Raw genomic sequence first — 23244 nt, 5'->3', positions numbered from 1 at the left:
TGATTGTTACAAATAAGAAATAATTCAATCATTATTATGTAATCATCATTATTATCAAACCATATTCGGCTCATTGCTGAGCTCGCGTCTCCTCTCTAAACCCCTACCCCTAACCCCTTGGTCCTAAGCGTGGTGGACTATTGAGTCCACCACGCTAACCCGGTGCAGATTGGCAGACTTCACACACGCAGATAATTAAGAATATTCTCAGGTATGAAGGTTTCATCACGATGTTTTTCTTTCACCGTTTAAGACACGTGATATTTAATTTCTTGAAATATGACGAAAAAAAGTCTTGGAAATGCAAATGAACCCAGAAAGCTGAATTTTGGATACGACGTACCATTATATATGTACGTATAACCTATAAAAGTTTCAAAAGCTTCTACAAATTCTCGACCATGTGGATTTTCCGCCTACTTGAAAATAGGGTTAAATTCAGTTTTTTTCTCGGTTCTCCGTCGAGCTATAAAAAATTTAAATTAATATTTTTTTGTAGGCTCCACAGTGTAGGATGTTTTTTCTAGTTTATTTTGTACAGCTCGTGCTGACTTAGCCAAGTGGTAGTAAGATGTACGGGAATGACAGATCTTGATCACGTGACTTGTCGACAGCAAATGTCATTCCTATACATCTTACTAGTTTTCTTACTAGTTTTAGCGTTAGCGATCGTAGAAAGAGAATCGACGTGCCACTTACTAAGGAGGGCTGGCTCAAATGATGTTTTTACTGTGTTTCATAGCCAGTGTTCTTAACGTAAAATTACTCAGAAAGGGGATAGCGTAAAAAATGGTTTTAGACGTCATTTTTCCAAAATGGCGATGAGAAGGGCAAATATTCGAGGGTGTACCCGTGAGTCGCTGCATGTTCCGCGCGCGCGTGTCCCGCGGCTTGTTCTGCAGCAGCAGCTCGTAGTCCAGCGCCAGGCTGTCGGAGCTCTTCGCGCGCCGCCGCTCTTCCCGACGACGACTCGACGCCCCCGACCTGCAAGATTATATGTAAAACTCAGTAGCGTATCTAGGTGGAGACCGGGGGAACCATGGCCATAGCATACGGGCGACGCGACGGCAAGTGTTACGATTGAAAATAAAAAAATGCCTCATAAAAGTTATCCAATATCTAGCACAAAAATACATCTCGTTAAGCTCGTTGTCATTTCTTATCATCGGTGCTCTTTCTAAAGCATTGGTAGTTCATTTTGTTTTTTAATTTTCAGAATTATTTCACCGCGGCTAGTTGCCTCAACTGGTGACAGAGGGGCTAGCTAATTTTTTGCGCAACCTGTCTGTCCAATGTGAAAATAAGTTAGCTTAACTTCTTGTATTATCTTCGTTCGTTATCAACCCATATTCGGTTTACTGCTGAGTCTCCTCTCAGAATAAGAGTGGTTAGGCCAATAGTCCATCACGCTGGCCCAATGCGGATTGGCAGACTTCACACACGCAGAGAATTAAGAAAATTCTCAGATATGCAGGTGTTTTTCCTTCACCGGCTTAGACATGTGATATTTAATTTCTTAAAATGCACACAACTGAAAAGTTAGAGGTGCATGTTCCGGAACTGATTTGAACCCACACCGCGGAATCGGAGAGGTCATCTATGATTATACTGTACTAGTAAATGCCGCGCAGTTTCACCCGCGTGGTTCCCATTCCCGTAGAAATACAGGGATAAAATAACTTATAGCCTTCCTCGATAAATGAGCTATCTAACACTGAAAGAATTTTTCAAATCGGACCAGTAGTTCCTGAGATTAACGCGTTCAATCAATCAAACTCTTCAGCTTATATTAGTATAGATAAGTGTACCTGGTCCTAGTCTTTCCGTCGTAATCGTCAAAGGTGCGCTTGAGCCTGTCGGAGTAAGTCTTGGTGGAGGGAGCCTTGAGGTACTCCAGACTCTGCGAGCTCTGCACGGCGCGGCGCGGGCCGGTGCAGTAGCACTTGTTGCTGTCGGCGCAGCTCTCCGAGTCGCAGGAGCAGTAGCTGTAGTCGCCGTCGAACAGCTCTCTGGAAATATTAACATATTTTTAGCAGACTCAGAAGTGGATTACAAAAATAAGAAAAAACGAACAAAAGTTATGATTCACAACATTTGTTGACTTAATTAACAAATCAAACTGTAACCAAAACAAGACCCTAGAATGGAAGAGAATGACCTTGAGTGGAGCCGCGGACTTGTGACCGTTGTATCTAGGGTTTAGGACGTCCTTGATAGTTAAATAACAATCCCCATTTCCACTCAAGGCACTTTCCCCGCCTATCCCAAATTACTTAGGATTATCCAACAATCTTTTGTTGGATAATCCTTAGATGGATCGAACGTCACGACAAGAATAAGCTAAACCCTACTCTTTACGGGAACAAGTCGCGCAACCTAGCGTCGGCACGAGCCAACACGAAATCGAGTGACACCATATCCGTCTCAAACTACGATTTCCTACAATAAATTATAATAATCTTCTTTATAAAGTGCCGCTCTATCACTGAAAATTGGCGGTCAGCTTTCTAAACTTCTCCTTGTCCATGGCTAGGCGGAAAAGTTCTCCGACTTTTTTTATGCCAGTCCACTCCCTTATGTTTCGTAGTAAGGACTTTCTTCTCCTCTTTTGATTTATTTATTTATATTTTTAATTATAATACTAGGAAAATTAAATTTTCACTAGGTGAACCGCATCAAGCGGGTTGCAAAGAGCCGCTAGATGCTGCCAGTCCGAAACCGTGGTGTTTGGAAGTCTATACAAGAAGCCTATGACAGCCGTAACTAGCAGTGGACTTCCATCGGCTGATAATGACGATGATGAAGATGATGATCGCAATATTGAAATTCCAAGTAAAAATCTCGGCATAATATTAGAAATCATGTTATCTCTCCATAATATTTCGACAACCCTTCGAAAACATATATAATGCCCTCCCTGTCAATTTACTCGTATTTTACAAGTACGCAAATACGCATCTACCCTCATTCCGTCCCTCAAAGTTCAATAGAGCGTTACGCCAACCCGTCTGGACTGTTTAAATAATATGTACTCGTAATAGTGCAGTAAGATGCCCGATTCTGAATGGTCTTTGCGTTGCCGCTTAACATCTGAATGTTGTAACGCTTCATAGATTTTTACCGTCTAAACAGCCTAACGGTACAGGCACGCTACTCACTGTACTATATATATTAAATGGCTTACATTCGTGTTCTTGTTTGGTGGTAGACTTTCGGCTGCAGCGAATTACCACCCTTTTTGGAAAAAAATGCCGTCAAGCGTTTTGTGTTCCAGTATTATATTCGATAGAAAACATGTTTTGTTTAAATCCTCAATAGCTCACCGGTAAGAGCAGTTGGACTCATCACCTAGGGTTGGTGGTTCGGTCCCCGCCCCTTTGGTCTATTCTATTGTCGTACCCACTCCTAGCACAGTCTTTCTCGACTAGTTGGAGGGGAATGAGAGTATTGGTCATATTATAAATAAAATATATTGCAAATATTCTTTTAAATAAAAAAAAAATGAAAATTTCAATGTGAACAAAAATATAATGCTTGCTTGCTGCTTGTTTAAAAAAAACTTTGAAAAAGAACTGGATATAAATACTAAACTTCTCAGATTCAATTCCATTCTATCCGCCCATTCTAGTAATGTTGGGCTCACTCTTTACTATTGTGGTACAGACTTGTCGCTTAGACGAGAAAGGTTCACGTTTAAAAGACGTATTTAAAAAAAATAGGATATTTTTTATTATTTGAAAAATATTAGTATTTATTTAGTTTCCTACTTTCGTTCTTTACAATACTAAAGGCACTAGCGACGCGGAGATTGTACTCGTATTAAATAATTACATTAACAAGCTTAAGCGTATTTATTATCTACAATCAAATTTGTACTTATAATCAACATATTAAGGTTCATGTTAGCGTTTAGTGATTAAATAGAAATGAAATGTGTTACGAATCAGAGCATGTCTTCATTTCTTAGATGGCTCGTGAGTAACTGAACCAAATTAGTATAGGTAGTGCACACTCTTATCGTAGAAATTATTGTATTTGGCTAGAAACATATCTGTAACGTATTATAGAAAATTATGAATTTTTTTTTTCTCAATTTTTTTGGGGTAAATTCAAACTCCCATGTATTTAGTGAAACAAACTACAGTCCTCCGTGCTACTTATTAGTTTTAAACATTTCTACTTAGTTAGTTCTAGTTCGGAGTTTCTGCGAGATCAAGTACTGGAAAAGACATCATCCTGGCGCAGGGCAGCCATGACACCGCCTCAACTCTTGATAGCAAGGAATCGCAGTCCTCGCATGGGCACAGACAACCGACCGACCTATAAGATAAGATGCCTCAGCTCCGAAAAGGGGCTGGAAGAAATCACAGGGGGAATAAGTACATTTTTTACTCGGGCAAGGAGGCCAAGCCTCGAGGCTCGTGCCCCCACACCGACACTCTCAGGAGGAGATAACCCCACTGCTGTAATGACCGCTAGAGGACTGCCGATGAGCTGCTTGCCTAGAACGCTCTCGACACTAATTCGCTAGTGCCTCAATCTGGCCAGTGACTTTCAAAACTGACTGATACGAGTAACTGATAGTTAATCTACTCGTATACTTAATATTATAAAGCTGAAAAGTTTGTTTGTTTGCTTGCTTGAACTCGCTAATCTCAGGAACTACTGGTCCGATTTAAAAAATTCTTTCAGTGTTAGATGGCCCATTTATCGAGGAAGGCTATTGGCTATATATTATCTCCATATTATTACAGGAACAAAAACCGCGTGGGTGAAATCACACGGCATCAGCTAGTGTTAAATATAAAGTTTCGAGCTTACAAATTCATAAAGACAATGAGAAATATACAAAGTTATGCAATAAGTGCACCATTTTCCTTAACTTATAGTTGCCTTTCTGAATTCCATGTGTTTACTTTAGAAGAAAGTGTGCCGCGGCCTTTATAGTCGAAAAAATATTGTAATTTGTTTTGATTAATTATCACTCAAAGTGACTGATGAAAAGTATTTAAGATTTAAGATAACGAAAATAGCTCTAATTATAATGGCAGTAACTTTCGCTTTAGTTGCCAATGTACGTGTTGGTATCTGATCTGATGAATTATTGCATTCTGATACAGTTAAATAAGACGCATTTTAGTGAGAATCTCATTCTAGAGAAATTAAAATCTAAGATTACACTATCCTGTAGACTCTTTGCAATAACTTCAAACATTTATAATTTTTTGTTTTTTGTAGACGTAGGTTAATTCTTATTTACTTTTTTTAATTCTTTTTAAGACTTTTATTAACTCAAAAACGAATCTTGTTTTAATCACTAAAACCATAGTACTCGTATTTGGTTTATCTACTTTTCAAATATTAAGTAGGTAATATAAAATAGTCAATAATATTTCTTTGCCATTTGATTTTATTTACTTCTTAATTTTCTAGAATATATTTATATTTTTACTTCATTTGACTTGAATTTTTCATTAAAATGTATTCCTGATTTTTATTTTTGTTAGATATTAACATTAGTTTGCTTAAATGTGCAAAATTAAGGACTTAGTCAGATTACGCGCCGTTAATGTTAATTAATGTTTCAAGTTTACTTTATGTTGCTTAATTTTCTTACATAGGTAATACTAATATAGTAGATATTTAGCTAAGTAAACATGGTCGAAATGAAATAGAAACTGCAATGAAAGCCATTAGTTACGACCAATACGAACAGTTCGCAACAGTTTCATGCTGACCTTTACTAGAAAGCCATTATAAATGGTCTGCTATTTGCATAAACGTATACAGTCTCGAAAACCACTCAAAATATAATTGCCAAATATCGAAGTATCGCTAATTGTTTATAATCTAACACGATAATTCTAAAATAAAATAATTAAATTTAGAAAGTTTTATGTTATATCAGTATGGACAGTTAAAAAATTATAACATACTTAGGTAGGTATCTAAATATAACTTCCCATTGATATAGCTAAACATTTTTATTTTTATTTTAACCTTATATTTTGTTATTTTTTTTTTACAAATAGTTATTATTAATGATTTTACTAGTTTAAAATACGACAGGACCTAAATATTATTTTTTAATCGTGGCACAGAAAACATATGTACAAGATCGAGGTCTTTTAAATTCCCAGTAGGTACAAAAAGAGACAGCTTGGTGACATCATAAAAACAAAATGTCGATGAAAAAATAACGAAACATGACCACAATGAATGACGTATGCTAATTGATTAAGTTAAGCTTAGTGTCAATAACGCAATACCAATATTTTATTTAGTAATTATAAATACATACATGAATCTGCACATTGTCGTTAGCTTAAACAAAATAAGTGAATAAAAATACTTACTTCGAGCATTCTTTACAGTTTTTCCCCAATAATTTCGCTTTCGCCGAATCCTTGCCAGTTTCTGCTGGACAACAACATTTAGGCTTATAGTCCGCTTTCAACGAACAATAACATCTATCTATACAGCTTTCTGATTCACATTCAGAACAAGAGACGTATCCACTCGAACTATTTCTGTTTTGACATCCTAGCCTATTGCTGAGTGTTAAAAAGTCTGAATCTTCTGAAGTAGATGTTCTCTCGCCTACTCTTGAACCTTTTCCGCTTCTCTTTGAAACGTGAACAGATTTTTCAGATCGTTTGGAATTTCTTTGTCTAATTTGTCGTTTTGGTGCAGGAAGTTCGGGTTCTTTCGGTCTAAACTGCCTTAAATCGTAACTTGACGTCGAAACTGAACTTTCAGAAATTGGATCTTTTGCCGTCACATTGTTTTGCACGTTTTGTATTTCAAATAGGTTTGGCTGCTTCTTTTTTTCTTTTTTTCTAAAATCTTTTCCGAACGGCAATCTAAATACCATACGTAGTCCACTAGCGCCTTTAAATATTTTTCTCCTTTTGTTCTGAAAAGTACTGTTTCGTCGTAAAATCTTTTTCTTTTGCTTTTTCATGATTGCTTTACTATGTTGAAATATTTCATCCTTAGTTAGTGTAACGGCTAGCTTTAATAAAAATTCTTTGTAAATTGGTTTCAAATCATTAAAAGACATCCCTTCTGGATCTATTATTACATTTAAGATTTCATCCATCGAATGCAGGTTTTCTTGAACTTTAAATTCATTAAACAGTTCGTTAAACCCCAGCGGCGAGCCGCCGCCTTTCTTTCCATTATTTCTGAAAATGAAAAATGAGAACTAAAAAAGTAAGTAAATTCAAACAATGTTGTGCACAGGTGAAGTTAATGTGTTCAGTATAAAATTGCTATTATTACTCTAGATCAGAGGAATGTAGCGGACGCGGTTGCATTAGCACAATTACAAACACGCAAGACGCTGAAACACTTCGCTAAGCATGCTCTATTCGATCTCGTTAGTATCAGCTATTTTGGTTTATCAAATGAAACAATAAAATGAATTAATTAGTCACGTACCGTTGTCCAATAGATTTGTAACGTGTAAGACCTCCAGCATTCAAAAAGCTTCCCGAACGAGGAATTGCTACTTTGGTCAGAATATCACCTGATTCGCTGAGTGATTTTCTACCACTTTGGCTTCTTCTCAATGGTTCCTTAGTTTGCTCACTCTGCAATTTAGGTTTAGCAGGGACAGGTGGGGGTAACGTCGGTGGTCTCTGTATACTTTTTCGCCTCTCTAACTCTCGAAATAATTCAATTTTTTCAGATACCTTACTCCGCACTGAAGATTCATTACTGCTCTGTGGGTTTTGTAACGGCAATGAAAGAACTTGAATCGAACTCAATGTACCTTTACTAATAGACGTTTTAGTTCTGGTTTCTTGGCTTTCACTGCCACTTGTGTCATGTTTTATAGTATCCAGTTTAGCTCTAACTTCTTCAACAGTAATTCTTTTTGGTTCAAAATTTGTTAAGCACGGATTTGAAAAATTTGGCATATCCATTATATTTTTTGTTCGTTCTAATTTAGATTTTTCACAAAATGATTCACTGGCAGAGAAGCCATCAGCTCTATCACTGTCCCCACTCAGTGAAGATGTACTGCGTTTTTTCCGTGGCGGTCTCACTGGGATGTCGTTTGCTGGTAAACTACTCGTTACACTCATACAGCTTATTCCGTTGCGATTTTTTAGTTTCTTACTATCAGTATGGCCCTGCCGACTCATATGTGACATAAGCGATTTGTATAGCGTGGCCGCTATAACAATAGCGTCCTCGGTCGTCTGACATACAAACCCATGGCACTCTAGTTGTTTTGCGACGCCTATTTTCCTCATCACTACAGCGAAAAGAGGTGAATGCGAATTTTCGTTGTGGGAGAGGATATATTTTTTTTCGGATGAATCTAAAGTTTTAAATAGCGCATGTCGATCGATATTATCAGGATCAGTGATAAGAGGGACAAAGGCATAGCTCAATTGATTTGGATCTTTTTCTAAAGGCTGAACTACAAATTTGACTGCAGACCAGACAGCTATAGTAGGAAAAGGGTTCAACTGTTCCAAGTCTCCTTTCTCTCCCTTATACCGGACTTTGAGACCACTTTTAGAAATTTCTAAGCGACCGGTTAAAGTGCTTTTCTGGCGAAAGTTTCTTTTGTAAGCAAAATATAAATCTCTTAGCGGGTCTTGAAGACCGGAGAGGCTTGACACTTTACTCTGCAGTGGCGTCGACCCAAGATAATGAACATTGAACACGTGGACACCGATGGCTTCAACGGTTAGTCTGGATTCGCCCGCCATGTCTGCAAACATTCTCTCTATCCGGTCTTGTACAGTATTGTTGATTTTCTTCATTTTAGTTTGACAGTATCCATGTTCATCTTCCAAAACCGTTGACTGTGTTATGCTCACCTGTAAAGCGTAACAAGTGAACAATCATTACTTAAACGCATTTTGATAAACTGTCTCACAAAACTAATGCGTAACTGCCTTATTAGTTTAGAAGTTAAAACATATCGTGGCTTTGGATATTTATGTACTGGATTTAGATATTTATGTGCCCTAGATCGAGCTATTAAGTATTAAGCTTTTCTTTCTTCAAAGATAACCTCAATAGCAGCTTGGAATTGAGAAGTTGGTGTATCTTGTGCCTCAAAGAGCACGATAAACTGTCTGTCCCAGTCATTGTCCTCAACATTTTACTAGCATTTGAACAGCGTGATGGTTTTAAGCTCAAAATCTTTTCTAAGGCGGGAGGCTTTAATAGACCATTCTGAATGAGCTGATTAGGATGGTTTAGAAAAAGAAAGTAATTATAAGATTCTAGCGAAAGCTTTTACCTTACTATCTTTTCTCCCCGTGTCAGACATGGGTCCATACTGGGGAAGGCTGGCGATGGAGCGTGAGTCGTCGAAGAGCGCGTCGATCTTTTGCTTGTAAAGAGAAAGGGAGGAGACGCTGGGCGCGCGCGGGCGGTACTCATCTTGGGCGCCCAGATGAAAACCGCCGAGCGACGTTCCTTCGTTATGACACGTTACCATCTGTGGAAATGAACAATTAGAATAAGTGTTAACAATAGGGAAGATGAATAACTTTGAATAAATTGATTTTTGCAAGACATTCGGGTAACTAAGATCAACATTAACTAATTAATACATATAAGCAACAAAGATTGTCGGGATGTTTGTAAAATAAATAAGATTAAATTGCAAATTTAATCTAAAAAAATTTAACGTAACTATATGAAACTCATAATTTTTTACCTCCTACAATTCTATAATGAAAAACATTTTTCATTGTAAGAAGTATAAACACACAAATTAACAAAGATATGTGTAATTTGGTTTGTACGCCCATAAAAATCGAACGATTTCACGCGTTGACGACGTATTTTTTTCGTGCTACTTACTTAGTATGGAGCGTTATTGAGCAATCCGTAACAGTGCCGCAAATATGACCCTTTAAATCCCTGTAGCTCCAAAAGTAATGATCGCAAATACTCTGTTAGTTCTACAAAATTGCTTTACTATTAGCATAAGTACACTTGACTGACTCCAAAAAAAGGAAGAGGTTCTCAATTCGAAGCGTTTGTTTTTTTTAATATTTGTTATCTCTTAACTTCGTCATTTACAGTTATGAACCAATTTTGATAATTATTTTTTTGTTGAAAGATATACTTCCAGAATGGTCCTATTTAAGTTTCGCAAAAATCTCTTTAAAAGTTTTGTGTTAAAATCAAAATAACTGAAAGAAGTGAATGAAATTGCTCATACTGAAATCAAAAATTAAATCTTTTTAACAAAAACATTTAACCGACTTCGTAGATGCATTACTCTAAAAAGAGAAAAATAACATCGTACCTATTTTCTTTCTATCGATCGGTTTGAAGGTGGTGCCAAAAAAACAAAATGAACTGGCGTAGCAATTCTATATCTAGTAAGAACTTACCGCAAATCTATACTCTTTACTAGTACTCTAGAACCTAGACATAGCTACAAAATTGTATTCTGAAAAACTCGTCTCGTAAAAAATAATGTTACATAAGCAAGACTATAACAACTAACTTCCTTCATAACAATCTGGAAGCAGAATGCAATAATTTATATAATATTCGGAATAAATGTTCTTTCTTTATTTCCCTTGTATGGTCCGATTATACATACAACTGTATAAATACTTCTGAATTATGTTCGACTTACAACGCCTTGGCTTGGAATTAGAACCCAATACCTCTCAGTAAATTAAAAAAATTGCAGGCTCACAATGGCTGCAATTTTTTTAATCGCTAAAGACTGGAAATCTTTGGAGGCTTTTACCTGAGGGGAGTTCCAGCAAAAATTATAGAATTTTTAATGTACCCTTTATTAAACTAAGAAAATAACTTGTAGGGAGTCAAGAAGGCGTCCCGGGAACACGCAAAGAGCAAGTACCGGGTTCGCCCTCCCTCGATTCGGCCCAAATTACCGAGAGGTTGAAAGGGCCATGGGAGGTGGTGGGTTGTACCCTTTATTAGTTACATTCTATTTTGTTATAGGAAATCTCGCAAAATTGTTAAACTGGAAATAAAAGGCTTTTTTATTTTTATTTATTTACCTCTGGTTACAAAGCGAGGCTGAAAATGCCAATAGAATATTTTATAGTTCTACTTTTCTGATTTTTTTTCTTTTTTTTACATTATATACTTAGGCGAGTAAGTAATGATGCAGCCTATACTGGAATGCGCAACTAAACCTTATTTATGACAAAATGTATCTATTTTGTATACTAACTATAAGAACTTACGTCTTATGTCGTCGATGGGCCCTGGGCCCAATGTTTGTTAGCATGTTTTTCCCCTCCCACTCGCTATTCGGGACAACTGAAACAAAGCAAAATATTTCTGAAAATAAATTCATACTCATAACGAATCGAAATAAAACGAAAGGGCCTTATGGGAACCTTTGCCTTTTTTTTACCTTATGTAATATACGAAGAATACGATGAAATTCTACCTGCTTATAATCTATCGACTTCTCCTAAAAAAGTCATCTAAATAGTATAAAACACTCTCAAATGAGAAATATTTCATGAAAATCGGTCCATCCGTTTGAAAGCTTAAAATTCAGACTTACACATACCTACGTTAAACTTGCGACTAATAACACCCCATTACTGTTATATAATTTATAACCCGAGAATGGCTAGACCGATTTTTATGATTTTTAATTTTTTGGATTGATATTTGCAGCAGAATATAGAAAAATAATAAAATTCCTTCAAACATTTTGCATATAATGGCTTTGTAAATATAAAGAATTTCTCGATAACTTTCATTGCATACCATCAGAACAACGTCAGTCGGGTTATAAATAAATTGTTATGTAACTTTTACTAAATAAATATATTTATAATATATATTTGAACTTAATACAACCTACATATTTAGTTGTTACGATCATTTAAATAAACGTATGAGTTATGTCATTCATTAAAAATTATAATACAGCATTATCATGATAATTAAATTTTTAATCTCGCCGTTGAGGTTGAGTTTGATTAATAGGTATTACATAAATGGGGACGTTTATTTTATAATTAGCTGTATGTTGCGCTAATTTAAATGTTTTTCGCGCTTCGCGAACATAATATTGAATAATTACAGGTAAGACGAATTTGAAATTAAACATGAATAGTTTAAAAAAAATTAAAAAACACCCTTGGTACCCATATCAAGGGGGTGCATTTAAAATAGCCTATCCGCCATCTTGGACGTCCGCCATATTGGATTTAAGTCACGTGGCTATTTATTTCGTATTCCTGACAGCAAACGCTTTCATTTGTGTCCTTATCATGGGGGTGGATTTCAAACAGCCAATCCGCCAACTTGAGGAGGCCGCCATATTGGATTGAACATTTCTTAGCTAGTCATGTATTGACATAAGAACTCAGAGCGTGTGCATAGTTTCATCCTAATCGAAGACCGGGAAGTGGGTCAAATTAAGATTCCAAGATTTTCTTACAAAAAAGAGCCAATGAATGACCCTTGCCAATGGAAGAGATTGTTAATCCTATACTAATATTATAAAAGCAAAAGTTTGTATGGATGTTTGTTACTCTTTAACGCCGCAACTACTGAACCGATTTGGCTGAAATTTGAAACGAAGATAGATAATACCCCTGATTAACCACCACCCGGCCCTATCGCAAAATCCGTTCTTGACGGATGTCAACTGAATTTTGTACGTCAAGCGATTTTTGATATTCCGAGATGAATTACCATTAGCTATATATATAGATGAATTGGATTGCTGCATACATAAGTATATTCCATTACAAAACAAATCACAATCAACTGATTAGGTAAATATTTATTACATAAATGAATCATAGAAATTGACAAAAAAAACACTTTGTCCTACAAATTCCTATTACGAGGTTCCCAGAAGTAATATTTGTAAAAAAAGCAATACAATAATACGTATCTAACACTGTTTCTAACACTTTCTAGTTAATAAAAAGCCCTAGTGTTAAATAATTTAATTCAAACGGCGTGAAACGATTACACGATTTAATTGTTTCAATTAACTCCACTAATAGTTGCTTATGTAATAACATTCACCGGCCGCTTTTAGCCCGTTCATATTTTTATTTAAACACTTCAAATTGGTGGAAATATAGCAAAAGTTATAATGATTGGAAAGTTTGAGGTAAATATTTATTTTTTATCAATTTAATAGTTTCGGAAACAAAATGATACTTTTATGTTTATTTTTGATTTATGCATTATTTTCTATTTATACGCCCGCGACATCGTCCGCATGGAATTCAGTTTTTCACAAATCCCGCGGGAACCATGGATTTTTCCGGGATGAAAAGTAGCCTATGTGTTAATCCAGAGTAAAATCTATTTCCATTCCAAATTCCGCCAAATCGCTTCAGTAGCCGTAGCGTAAAAGACAAACAGACATACTTACACACTTACTCACTTACACACAAACTTTCGCCTTTATAATATTAGTGTGATTACGTGTCTATATTTTATTCTGTGTCTATTCTTAATGTCGACATAGAACATTAATTTTCAGTGATTCACATTCCCTTCCGAAATGACTAAACGCTGTTTGCTCTTGAAGATTTTGGAAAGGTTTTACTCATCTTATCCCTCAAGCTATAAAAGTGAATTCCAAAAATATTCTCACTTCGTTAATTTGCTACTACAGGTGAACAACTAACTGACTAACAAGCAAACATACTTAGTATCGTCAATGCAGTTTGTACTGACCAATGACCATGGACCAATTTTGTATATATTATGACACATACAATCTAGACCCAAAATAAGTAGTTATAAATTTTGTTATGGGTACTAAAATAACTGATGAATATTTATATATTAGTATACCTACCTACTTAAAATCTATAATATTTAAATGAATCTTGAATCTTCCTAAGCGCAAATCTCGAGAACGACTGAACCGATTTCGCTAATTCTGTCTTTAGAATACTCCTTGAAGTACGTGGATGATTCTTACGAAAAGAAAAATGGTGGTAGGGTAGGAAAGAAGTGCTCATAAATCAATGCGAAGCTTAACCGGTTCCGCTACTTATTTATATAAAACCCAGACACTGGAAATAACCTATGCTCATCACAAATAGTAGTGGAATCAAAACCACGACTTTATGATTAGACGTAGAAGACAAAAACGCTAAGCAATATAACACCCGGCCGTTAATTTGAACTTAGAAGTCAATGTTTTGAAAATTACTTTATTGCCATAACGGTTGGAAATATGAGACCACACTACAACCCAAGCTAGCCATTTCTAGGTGTATTGAATGGCTAACGGGTAACTACGCCTTTGTCTCTGTGTATAATCGGCCCATGCTCCTTATGTTCTCGTGTTACGTGCCGGATACGTTGTTTGCACATCAAGTTCGATGCCCGAACGCCTGCAGCATTCATCAAAAATGTTTAATGAAGACAGTAGGAAATCAATTGGGGTATTATTAATTATTCAGGTATTTAATATTGGTGTTAATAGTTATATAAATTAATTGAAGATAGGTAACCAATAAAATTTTAAACCTGAAGAAATAGATATTAATCATTAGTAACTAACTTAAACATAATTATTGACCCTCCGATGGACCGATGACATCTGGCGGCTAATCCGATGGATGCTGGCGGCTTAGAACCAAGGTGTTTGGAAGTCCTTATACAATCATGTAATTTCGGCCTCGCAGAGAACAAGAAAATATATAGTATAAGTATAGGTATACAGGTTTCCTCACGATGTTTTTCCTTCACCGATTGAGACACGTGATATTTAATTTCTTAAAAATGCACACAACTGAAAAGTTGGAGGTGCATGCCCCGGACTGATTCGAACCCACACCCTCTGGAATCGGAGGCAGAGGTCATATCCACTGGGGTATCACGGCTCTTCTAAAATGTAATCCATCCTTTTAGCATCACCTGTCCCAAAAAGTAGAACTGTCCAAATTCAAGTTTTAAAATTTACTTTTTACCCTTTTTTCTCTAGGGGGAAAATCATCATGTACCCGTTTGTCACTTTTACACTGCGAATTGTTTAAGTTGGAGGTTTTTACGTATTTCAATTTTATAAGTATTCTGTTTTGATTTGATGTTGTTTATGTAAAAAGGCTTTATCGAGATATCTATTTATGTAGTACTAGCTGACGCCGCGCGGTTTCACCCGCGTGGTTTCCGTTCCCGTAGGAGTACGGGGATAATATAGAGCCTTCCTCGATAAATGGGCTATTATATCTAACGCTGAAAGAATTTTTCAAATCGGACCAGTAGTTCCTGAGATTAGTGCGTTCAATCAAACAGCTTTATTATATTAGTATAGATTTGGTTTACAAATAAAATATGGCAATTAAAATGTAGTTTACAAAAATAACCTTCAAATTAACCCAATATCCAGTCAAAGCTTTCAGCTTTCAACAGAACGTAGTGGAAACGCTACATGATATCTTCAAATAGAACATAGAGAAATTTAGTTTAATTTCCCAACAGTAAAGCCTACAATATAGCCATCGCGCTGTTCTAAATCTGAGGTCCGCTATAACTGACCGAGTTTTACCATCGAATTCAATCAAAAGATTACATTGGACCATTGCACATATTATAACGGTAGAATATCAGCGCCGGTAGTCTTGTACTAGGGTTTCTACAACTGTGTTTCCTTATTACACCATTGAAATACATATATTCAATGTGTTATAGTTGTTAGTTTGTGAATGGGACTATCACTAGAACATGGGGAGGATATTGAGCAACACAAAGGTTAAATTTTGGAGGGAATTTTGATCCCGGAAAAACCATGGTTCCCACAAAAATTGTGAAAAACTGAATTTCACGCGGGTGTTTAAAATATGGCATGCCTTAAACAATGAAACCTACTCTAGAAGGACGTTAAATCCATACCATCTTTTGCAAAAATATAATCGTTATAGGGTTCCCACCTGTAATGGGAATATTCCTTTAAGCATTAATAAATTTTCCCATCAGGCTTCTTAGGTGGGAACCCTATTCGATGCCGTGAGGGTCCTCACCGTGCAAAGCGTACAGTTACAAATGTACCACTTCACGAGATCCATATCGTCATATTAAATTCTGCTGCCACTAACAGCTATTAAGATGTTTTGTGAAACGGCCGATAAACGAAACGTTACGTATTCATATAATTTAATTAACACCGTGAACATACTTTTCTGCTTTACTTACCTTAATGTTTTTATAGGATTATACCGAAATTTTGTAATCAAGTGTAGCGATAGTAAAGTTTACGTCTTCATTTTTGGAACGTGTGCTAAATTTTTAATTGCATTTTTGACGTGACAACGTCTCATAATTCGATGGAGCCGGGTGCACACTCGAAAAAAGATGACGTCATGCGTCGTTCCCTCGTTCTAGGGTTGCCAACTTTTTTTCAAGAAATAAAGTATATGCTAAGATTATTATTATTTGGTCTCGTTCGCTCGATGGAAACAGGGTATTCTTTTTCTCAAATGTTTCAACCAGAATCTAATCTTTTAAAAATCTTTTAATCGGTATCATTATACAAAATAAGTTGCTACCATCTATACTAATATTATAAAGGTAAAGAGTTTGTTTGTTTGCCTGAACACGCTAATTTTTTCAGTGTTAGGTAGCCCATTTATCGAGGAAGGCTATATATTATCCCCGTATTCTTACGGGAACAGGAACCACGCGGCGTCAGCTAGTATACTGTAACTGTAACTGTAATTTTTTTAAATCAATTTCTGGGTATAATTTATATTATATTTATAATTTTTTAAGATGAATTACTGTTTTAATAAATTGTTTTTAAATTATTAAAAAGAAAGTTGCAATGTAGATATCTATCGCATTATAAAAAGTTGCAATGTAGAATATTATTTCTATCGCATTTAATATCCTTAATTTAAAATAATTATTTCCTGTAAGACCGTGGGTAAGAAATAATGACAAATTATCAAATAACATGTAATTTATATAAAAGAGAAAGTTTTAAAATCACATCCTCATCATTTTTTTATCAAAATATCTAAAAGAATCCTACAGTAATAGCCCGGGATCCGTAGAACAAATTAACAAGTGATTACTATCAAGTTAATATTCCATGAGTAGCTGCATCTTTATTAGACGCTCAACTTTTTTATTTACGAATAATTTTGTGTTTACTTATATTATGTATATGTATATAATTTTTACAATTCCTAAAAACACAACTAGACATTGCAGTCAATATTTAGGTATCATGTGTTTAAATAACTTTCGTTAAATAAGCTGAATGAAATTAAGACAAAATTGTTGTTTGTCTTTACTTTTGATCTCTAGTATAAATGTCGGTAAATCTAACGCAGTTTCCTTATACCTTACTTGGTATCCACGTATCGTGCAATCTATAAGCAACGCGTAATCCCAAAAGCGGCTAATATGGACGGACAAGTGAATTATAACGAGTTTTCTCGACATCGTGTCGAGTTTATTCGCTTTCTCTGTTATGAACAGATTGATACATGACGGTTTTGACAAATGCCGGCCGCGAAAACTGTCCGAAGTAGAAAAGCGGTCAAGTGCGAGTCGACTCTCACTGCGCGATTGTTGTATTGAGGCAAACGGAATATGTGAAGTTTATGATGTAAACTAGCCGACCGGGCAAACGTTTCACGATTATTTACAGGATTCAAGCAAAACTCAGGTTCAAAATAATGTTTCTTTTATGAAACGAATAATTATATAGCGAAGCCAAAAGTGTATGTATGTATGAATGAAGTGTCAAAAGATTCGTAATAATGGCCCAGGTAATATATGCTATAAATTTGAACAAAATTTTATATTAAGGAATTAAAACCTCAGATTCTAACATAGAAAAAAATAAACTGATGTAACCATCACTTATTTAGTAACAAAAGAAAGGTTTTAACGAGCATATTGCAAATATGTATTTAATGTAAATATATCATATTTTTAAAATCTGTATTAGATATGTCGGCGCGAGTAAGTTATTTCATCGGTCGGCTCGTGTCGTCATGAGTCGAGATAGTACGAAGGTGGGGAAGTGGAGTATTAGTTTATTGTAAAAGGTGCCTTAAATATCACGTGTCTCAATCGGTGAAGGAAAACATCGTGAGGTAACCTGCATACCAGAGAATTATCTTAATTCTCTGCGTGTGTGAAGTCTACCAATCCGCATTGGGCCAGCGTGGTAGACTATTGGCCTAACCCCTCTCATTCTGAGAGGAGACTCGAGCTCAGCAGTGAGCCGAATATGGGTTGATGACGACGAAAAGGTGCCTTTAACTCTACACACATCGTTTACAAGTGCGTGACTCCACTCAAGGTCATTCTCTGCCACTCAGGGTTTTTTGGTAACTTAGTGGGAATTGTTAGACCTGACAGACTTTCATTCAATAATTGTATTTTGCAGAGAACCGCTTCTGATGTCAAACCCGATTCTCCAACAGATATATTTTACTAAAATATGAATAAGCAGGTCGTACATTTCGTGCGGTCCAGTTGTATCATTTTTTTTTATTCTTTACAAGTTAGCCCTTGATTACAATCTCACCTGATGGTAAGTGATGATTGGTCTAAATTGGAAGCGGGCTAACTTGTTAGGAGGAGGATGAAAATTCACACCCCTTTCGGTTTCTACACGACATCGTACCGGAACGCTAAATAGCTTGGCGGTACGTCTTTGTCGGTAGGGTGGTATCTAGCCACGGCCGAAGTCTCCCACCAGCCAGACCTGACCGAATTAAGAAAAACTCAATCGGCCCATCGGGGATCGAACCCGTAGACCTCCGTCTAGTAAATCCACCGCGCATACCACTGCGCCACGGAGGCCGTCAAATTATTAAAATGCGACGGAGTAGTTTGCACAACTAGTGAATATGCCCGATCTGGAATTGAAAATGTTTAAAAACTATAACTCGACTACGTAAGACGTACGTACGTACATGTTTATTCTACCCATACATCTGATGGTTTCTACGCGTACGAGGCATCGTACCGGAACGCTAAATCACCTTTGACGGTAACTGGCCACAGACTATATCTACTCGTACCAACACAATTTTGTGTTCGACTAGTTTCTCTATTCGTTAATGTTTCTATTAAACATCATAATCTAAAGTACATTCATGATTTGCAATAAAGTATATTTCAGTTTCTAATTACAAACTTTCAACGCCGTTAGCTACGGATAGCGGCTAACGTTAAAACTAAATCATGGTGGATCAGGCTGTGTTTATACGCTATAAACTGGTTCAATCTAGGCTCAAGTCCATTAATGTGGTGATCATGTCAGTTATTAAGGCCTAATGCGCAGTGTTTGGTTAGTACTAAGTCTGACAAGCTTGCGATGAGTCATTGCAAACACAGTAGCACTATGCAAGCTTTCTCTTCTGAAAATGGTTTTAACTCTATTTAGATATAGCTTAGAGACGAATATATCATCATTATCAACCCATATTTGGATTTTCCTGCACCGTTTAAAACACGTGATATTTTTTTTTCTTAAAATGCACACAACTGAAAAGTTGGAGGTGCATGCCCCGGACCGGATTCGAACCCACACCCTCTGGAATCGGAGGCAGAGGACATATCCACTGGGATATCACGGCCCTCACGAATATATCAAACCTACGGTATTATCGAAAGAGAGAGAAAAGCAAACTTTGAAGTTTGCCTTTGATAAAGACTTTGAAGTTCATTCAAAGTAAAAATAAAAGACGTGTTTAATTAATTTACACATTACGAGTATCCGCAATGTTTCAAATTAAACATTCAAGGCCATCAGAAATTTACTTAGATTTTTATTATTTTTTTAACTTAATGAGTAAATATCGATTTTTAAAATATCACAATATGAAGATTAGGTACTTATTGCTTTTCCACGTTAGACACTGGACAGACAGGCTGATCCTTTGCACAAAAAATAGGCTAGCTCTTCCGACACTAGCAAGTAGCCGCGGTGAAATAATTGTGTGCAATATTTTGGCACTGCGCAGCGTACATCGAAGTATTTACTTTCTTTTGTTCTAATAATGAATCATAATAACAGAATAGCTCAAAGTATATTAAAGGAACTTATTATCTATAGCCAACAAGTAACAAGGCTCCATGGAATGCGGAGTATTCCTTCACTGCTATTTCGCAGTCAATCTGTGCGTGAACACTAGACACTGTTATTACTGCGTTCACACCTTGTCTTGCACAAACTAATGATTAATGATCGTGAGTAAATTATACTGCAGGTAGCTTATTTGTTATATAATTCTATATTATAAAAATGTTGCTACTGTTGCTGTTCTTTTATAAAACAAAATATTCAAATATTTGGAATAATTTATTTCATGTAATAAATTATTTAAATCTCCTCTTATATTTTTATGAAGTTCTTTAAAATATAAATGGTTAAATTGTAGTGACCACCAATTGTACCACCAGTTCAGAAGACAGATTAAAAAAGGGATTGCACTGAGAAGAACCGGCTATAAACTTAGTAGTTGTACCTAGTTCTTGTTCAAAATAAAATCTATTTTCATTCGTTTTTAATAAGTTGTATAATAATAGTTTTAAACCTACTCGTACTCGTACCTATCTATACTAATATTATAAAGCTGAAGAGTTTGTTTGTTTGTTTGATTGAATGCGCTAATCTCAAGAACTACTTGTCCGATTTCAAAAATTCTTTCAGTGTTAGATAGCCCATTTATTGAGGAAGGTAGGAGGAGTAGGAGAAGGAAGGCTATATATTATCTCCGTATTCCCACGGGAACCAAGCGGGTGAAACCGCGCGGTGTCAGCTACTTCAAAATAAAATACATCTGCCTTTTTGGGAAAAGTTAATAACTCTTCCTTTCTTTTTTAACTATCTACAGCCGTTTAACTAAACGCAGTTGTATCGTAAAAGTTTAAATCAAAACCAGTTTTCTTATGCAAATAACTTGTAATGACTGATTTAACATTCGTTTACGTATCTAATACCTTGATCGAGGTAAAAGTAAAATTGAATAGCGAGTATTATTGCGTGTTTAACTCGTGCCGATGCCATGTTTTCAACATTTATGGTTTTGGAAGAGTAGGTAATTAAGTTGAGTGTAGGTTTCAATTTATTTCGACAGTAAATATTACCATTAAAATAACCATAAACCCACAACAAAGGAAAGTCTCTTTAATAATTGAAAAGACCATAAAGCTTTCGTAATCTAGGTATACATATTATTAATGCGAAAGTAAATCTTCCTGTCTGTCTTTCTGCCTGTCTGTCTGTTACTTTTTCACGGCCATACCGCTTAACCGATTTGGATGAAATTTGATATAGAGATAAATAGGACCTTGGAGCAGAACATAAGATACTTTTTACCCCGGAAAAGTCCAAGTTCCCGCGGGATTTGAAAAATTTCACGCGAACGAAGTTGCGGGCGTCCACTAGTAGGTAATATAACCATTTTGTGACATGTCTTCCGAGGAAGCACTACCTTATGCTTATATCTGTCAAAAACTACCAACATAATTCATGATAAAAGAAAATAAACATAGCTTTTCTTTGTTTAATATGGCTTCGCAATACCAAATAATGATTTTTTTATCAAATAATTTGCCCTATTAGGGTGAATATGCTCATAGCACGTCCAAATAGTCTATCATCCGATGTTGACAGTCAGTCATGTCATGTTTTAGTAAGGGAAAGGCAACCTCACTAAAGCTTTTGATACAGTTCACCAAGAAAATCGAAAAAATCACTGTGTGAAGTGGAGGTTGAAAAAGGGTGTTTTACACTTGTGCACCTTTGTCCTTTACAGAAGTTTATATTGAATAAAATGTATTCTACAATAAAACTCTTAATGCAGCAAATCAATGAAAATATAACGAGAGCTGATTGTAATTCCAACGATTTTACCGCCAAACTCTAAACATAAGCTACTCGTATAGAGTTTAGGTTTCTAATACTTTGTATTATATTTATTACTAGCAGACAAGGACTTCGTCCGCCTTTAGACCTCTTTAATCCAGCTTTTACAGTAGTATCGCTGTAAAAATGGAGTAACTTCTCCCGTTTTGCCAACATTTCCCTTCACTACTCTGCTCCTATTCATCGTAGCGTGATGAAAAGTATAATATTATTATTACCTGCGCAAGAATATGAAAATAATTGCACCAAGTTTCGTCAAAATCCGTCGAGTAGGTTTTCTTTTTATAACGAACATACAGACAGACAGACAGACAAAAATTTTACTGATTGCATTTTTGGCATCAATATCGATCACTAATCACCCCTTGATAGTTATTTTGGTAATATATTTCATGTAGGAATTGACCTAATTGACAAAATGGACCTCTCCAAAGATTTATTACAAGTATAGATAACTAATTTTATTATTTAGAACTAAATAATAGCTCCAGAAATGCTCTTTATTAGAACATTCATAACTGCAGTTGAGGATTGCTTGAGGAGTCTATCCATACCTAATTATTGTAGATATCTACATATGGCAAAAGAGCGAAAGCGTTTGAAACGCTCTATGTGAATTAATTAGAGAAAATAGATTTACAAAGTTGGAAATAGAATATATGGTTACCTTCATTGACTCTAGAAAGCATTAACATTAAATGAAGTTCCAACTGAACGGGTCCTTTCCAGCCATTATTAAGAATTATTAGTATAGTTACATTTTCCAAGTAAACCACAAATATGCCTAGAAGGCCTAGCCGTAAAATAAATGAACTGACTAACGGGAGTAAATCTCTGTGGGGTCCATGTATTGGCTATCGACTTAGAAATGGTGAAAGTTCTTTATACACTCGTATCTAAAGCCTTATATGACACATCTACTTTCGAGATTAGTAAGAAATTATCCTTCTATAAGTTATACAAGTTATATTATGTAACTAGCTAAGTCAATATTTTTATTTATTACATAGGTACGTTAACAAGATATATTACACGTAGTTTGTTTATTTAGTATCTTCTTGTCAAAATTTGAAGGTATGACTAATTAAAGCTATGAGAGTTCTAAGCGTTCTTAGCCTGAGAAGAGTTCCCAATAAACTCATTAGATTTTTTATTCATCGAAACTCTATCGACACAGTTAGCACTTCACTGCGTGGTCATCGGATGCTGAGTGACGATGCATTCTAAGCGAGACAACTTGAATAGGCACAGTCTGACTGCTATTTTACAAGGTACCTATTTGTCTGCAAATCAATGGCGGTAAGTATCTACCAAGATATCTACCAAGATAGGGTTCTAGATAGTCTATCACAAACTCAGCATATTTTCTTATTGATTTGAATTCG

General features: G+C 35.8%; 1 protein-coding gene across 1 annotated transcript in view; it reads right to left on the bottom strand.

Annotated features, from left to right (window-relative positions):
- LOC112048423 (uncharacterized) overlaps positions 1–23244 on the bottom strand; it is a 40529-nt gene that overhangs the window by 332 nt on the left and 16953 nt on the right. The window contains exons 2-7 of the mRNA XM_052882788.1: positions 11211–11286; positions 9269–9469; positions 7444–8840; positions 6357–7187; positions 1809–2009; positions 851–984 (exon numbers count right to left, since the gene is read on the bottom strand). Of these exons, the coding sequence (XP_052738748.1) occupies positions 851–984; positions 1809–2009; positions 6357–7187; positions 7444–8840; positions 9269–9469 (2764 nt within the window). The 5' untranslated portion in view covers positions 11211–11286. The remainder of the gene's footprint in view (positions 1–850; positions 985–1808; positions 2010–6356; positions 7188–7443; positions 8841–9268; positions 9470–11210; positions 11287–23244) is intronic.

Source organism: Bicyclus anynana, chromosome 8, assembly GCF_947172395.1.
Source record: "Bicyclus anynana chromosome 8, ilBicAnyn1.1, whole genome shotgun sequence".
Taxonomy (NCBI): domain Eukaryota; kingdom Metazoa; phylum Arthropoda; class Insecta; order Lepidoptera; family Nymphalidae; genus Bicyclus; species Bicyclus anynana.
This window is presented reverse-complemented; position numbering and strand designations above follow the sequence as displayed.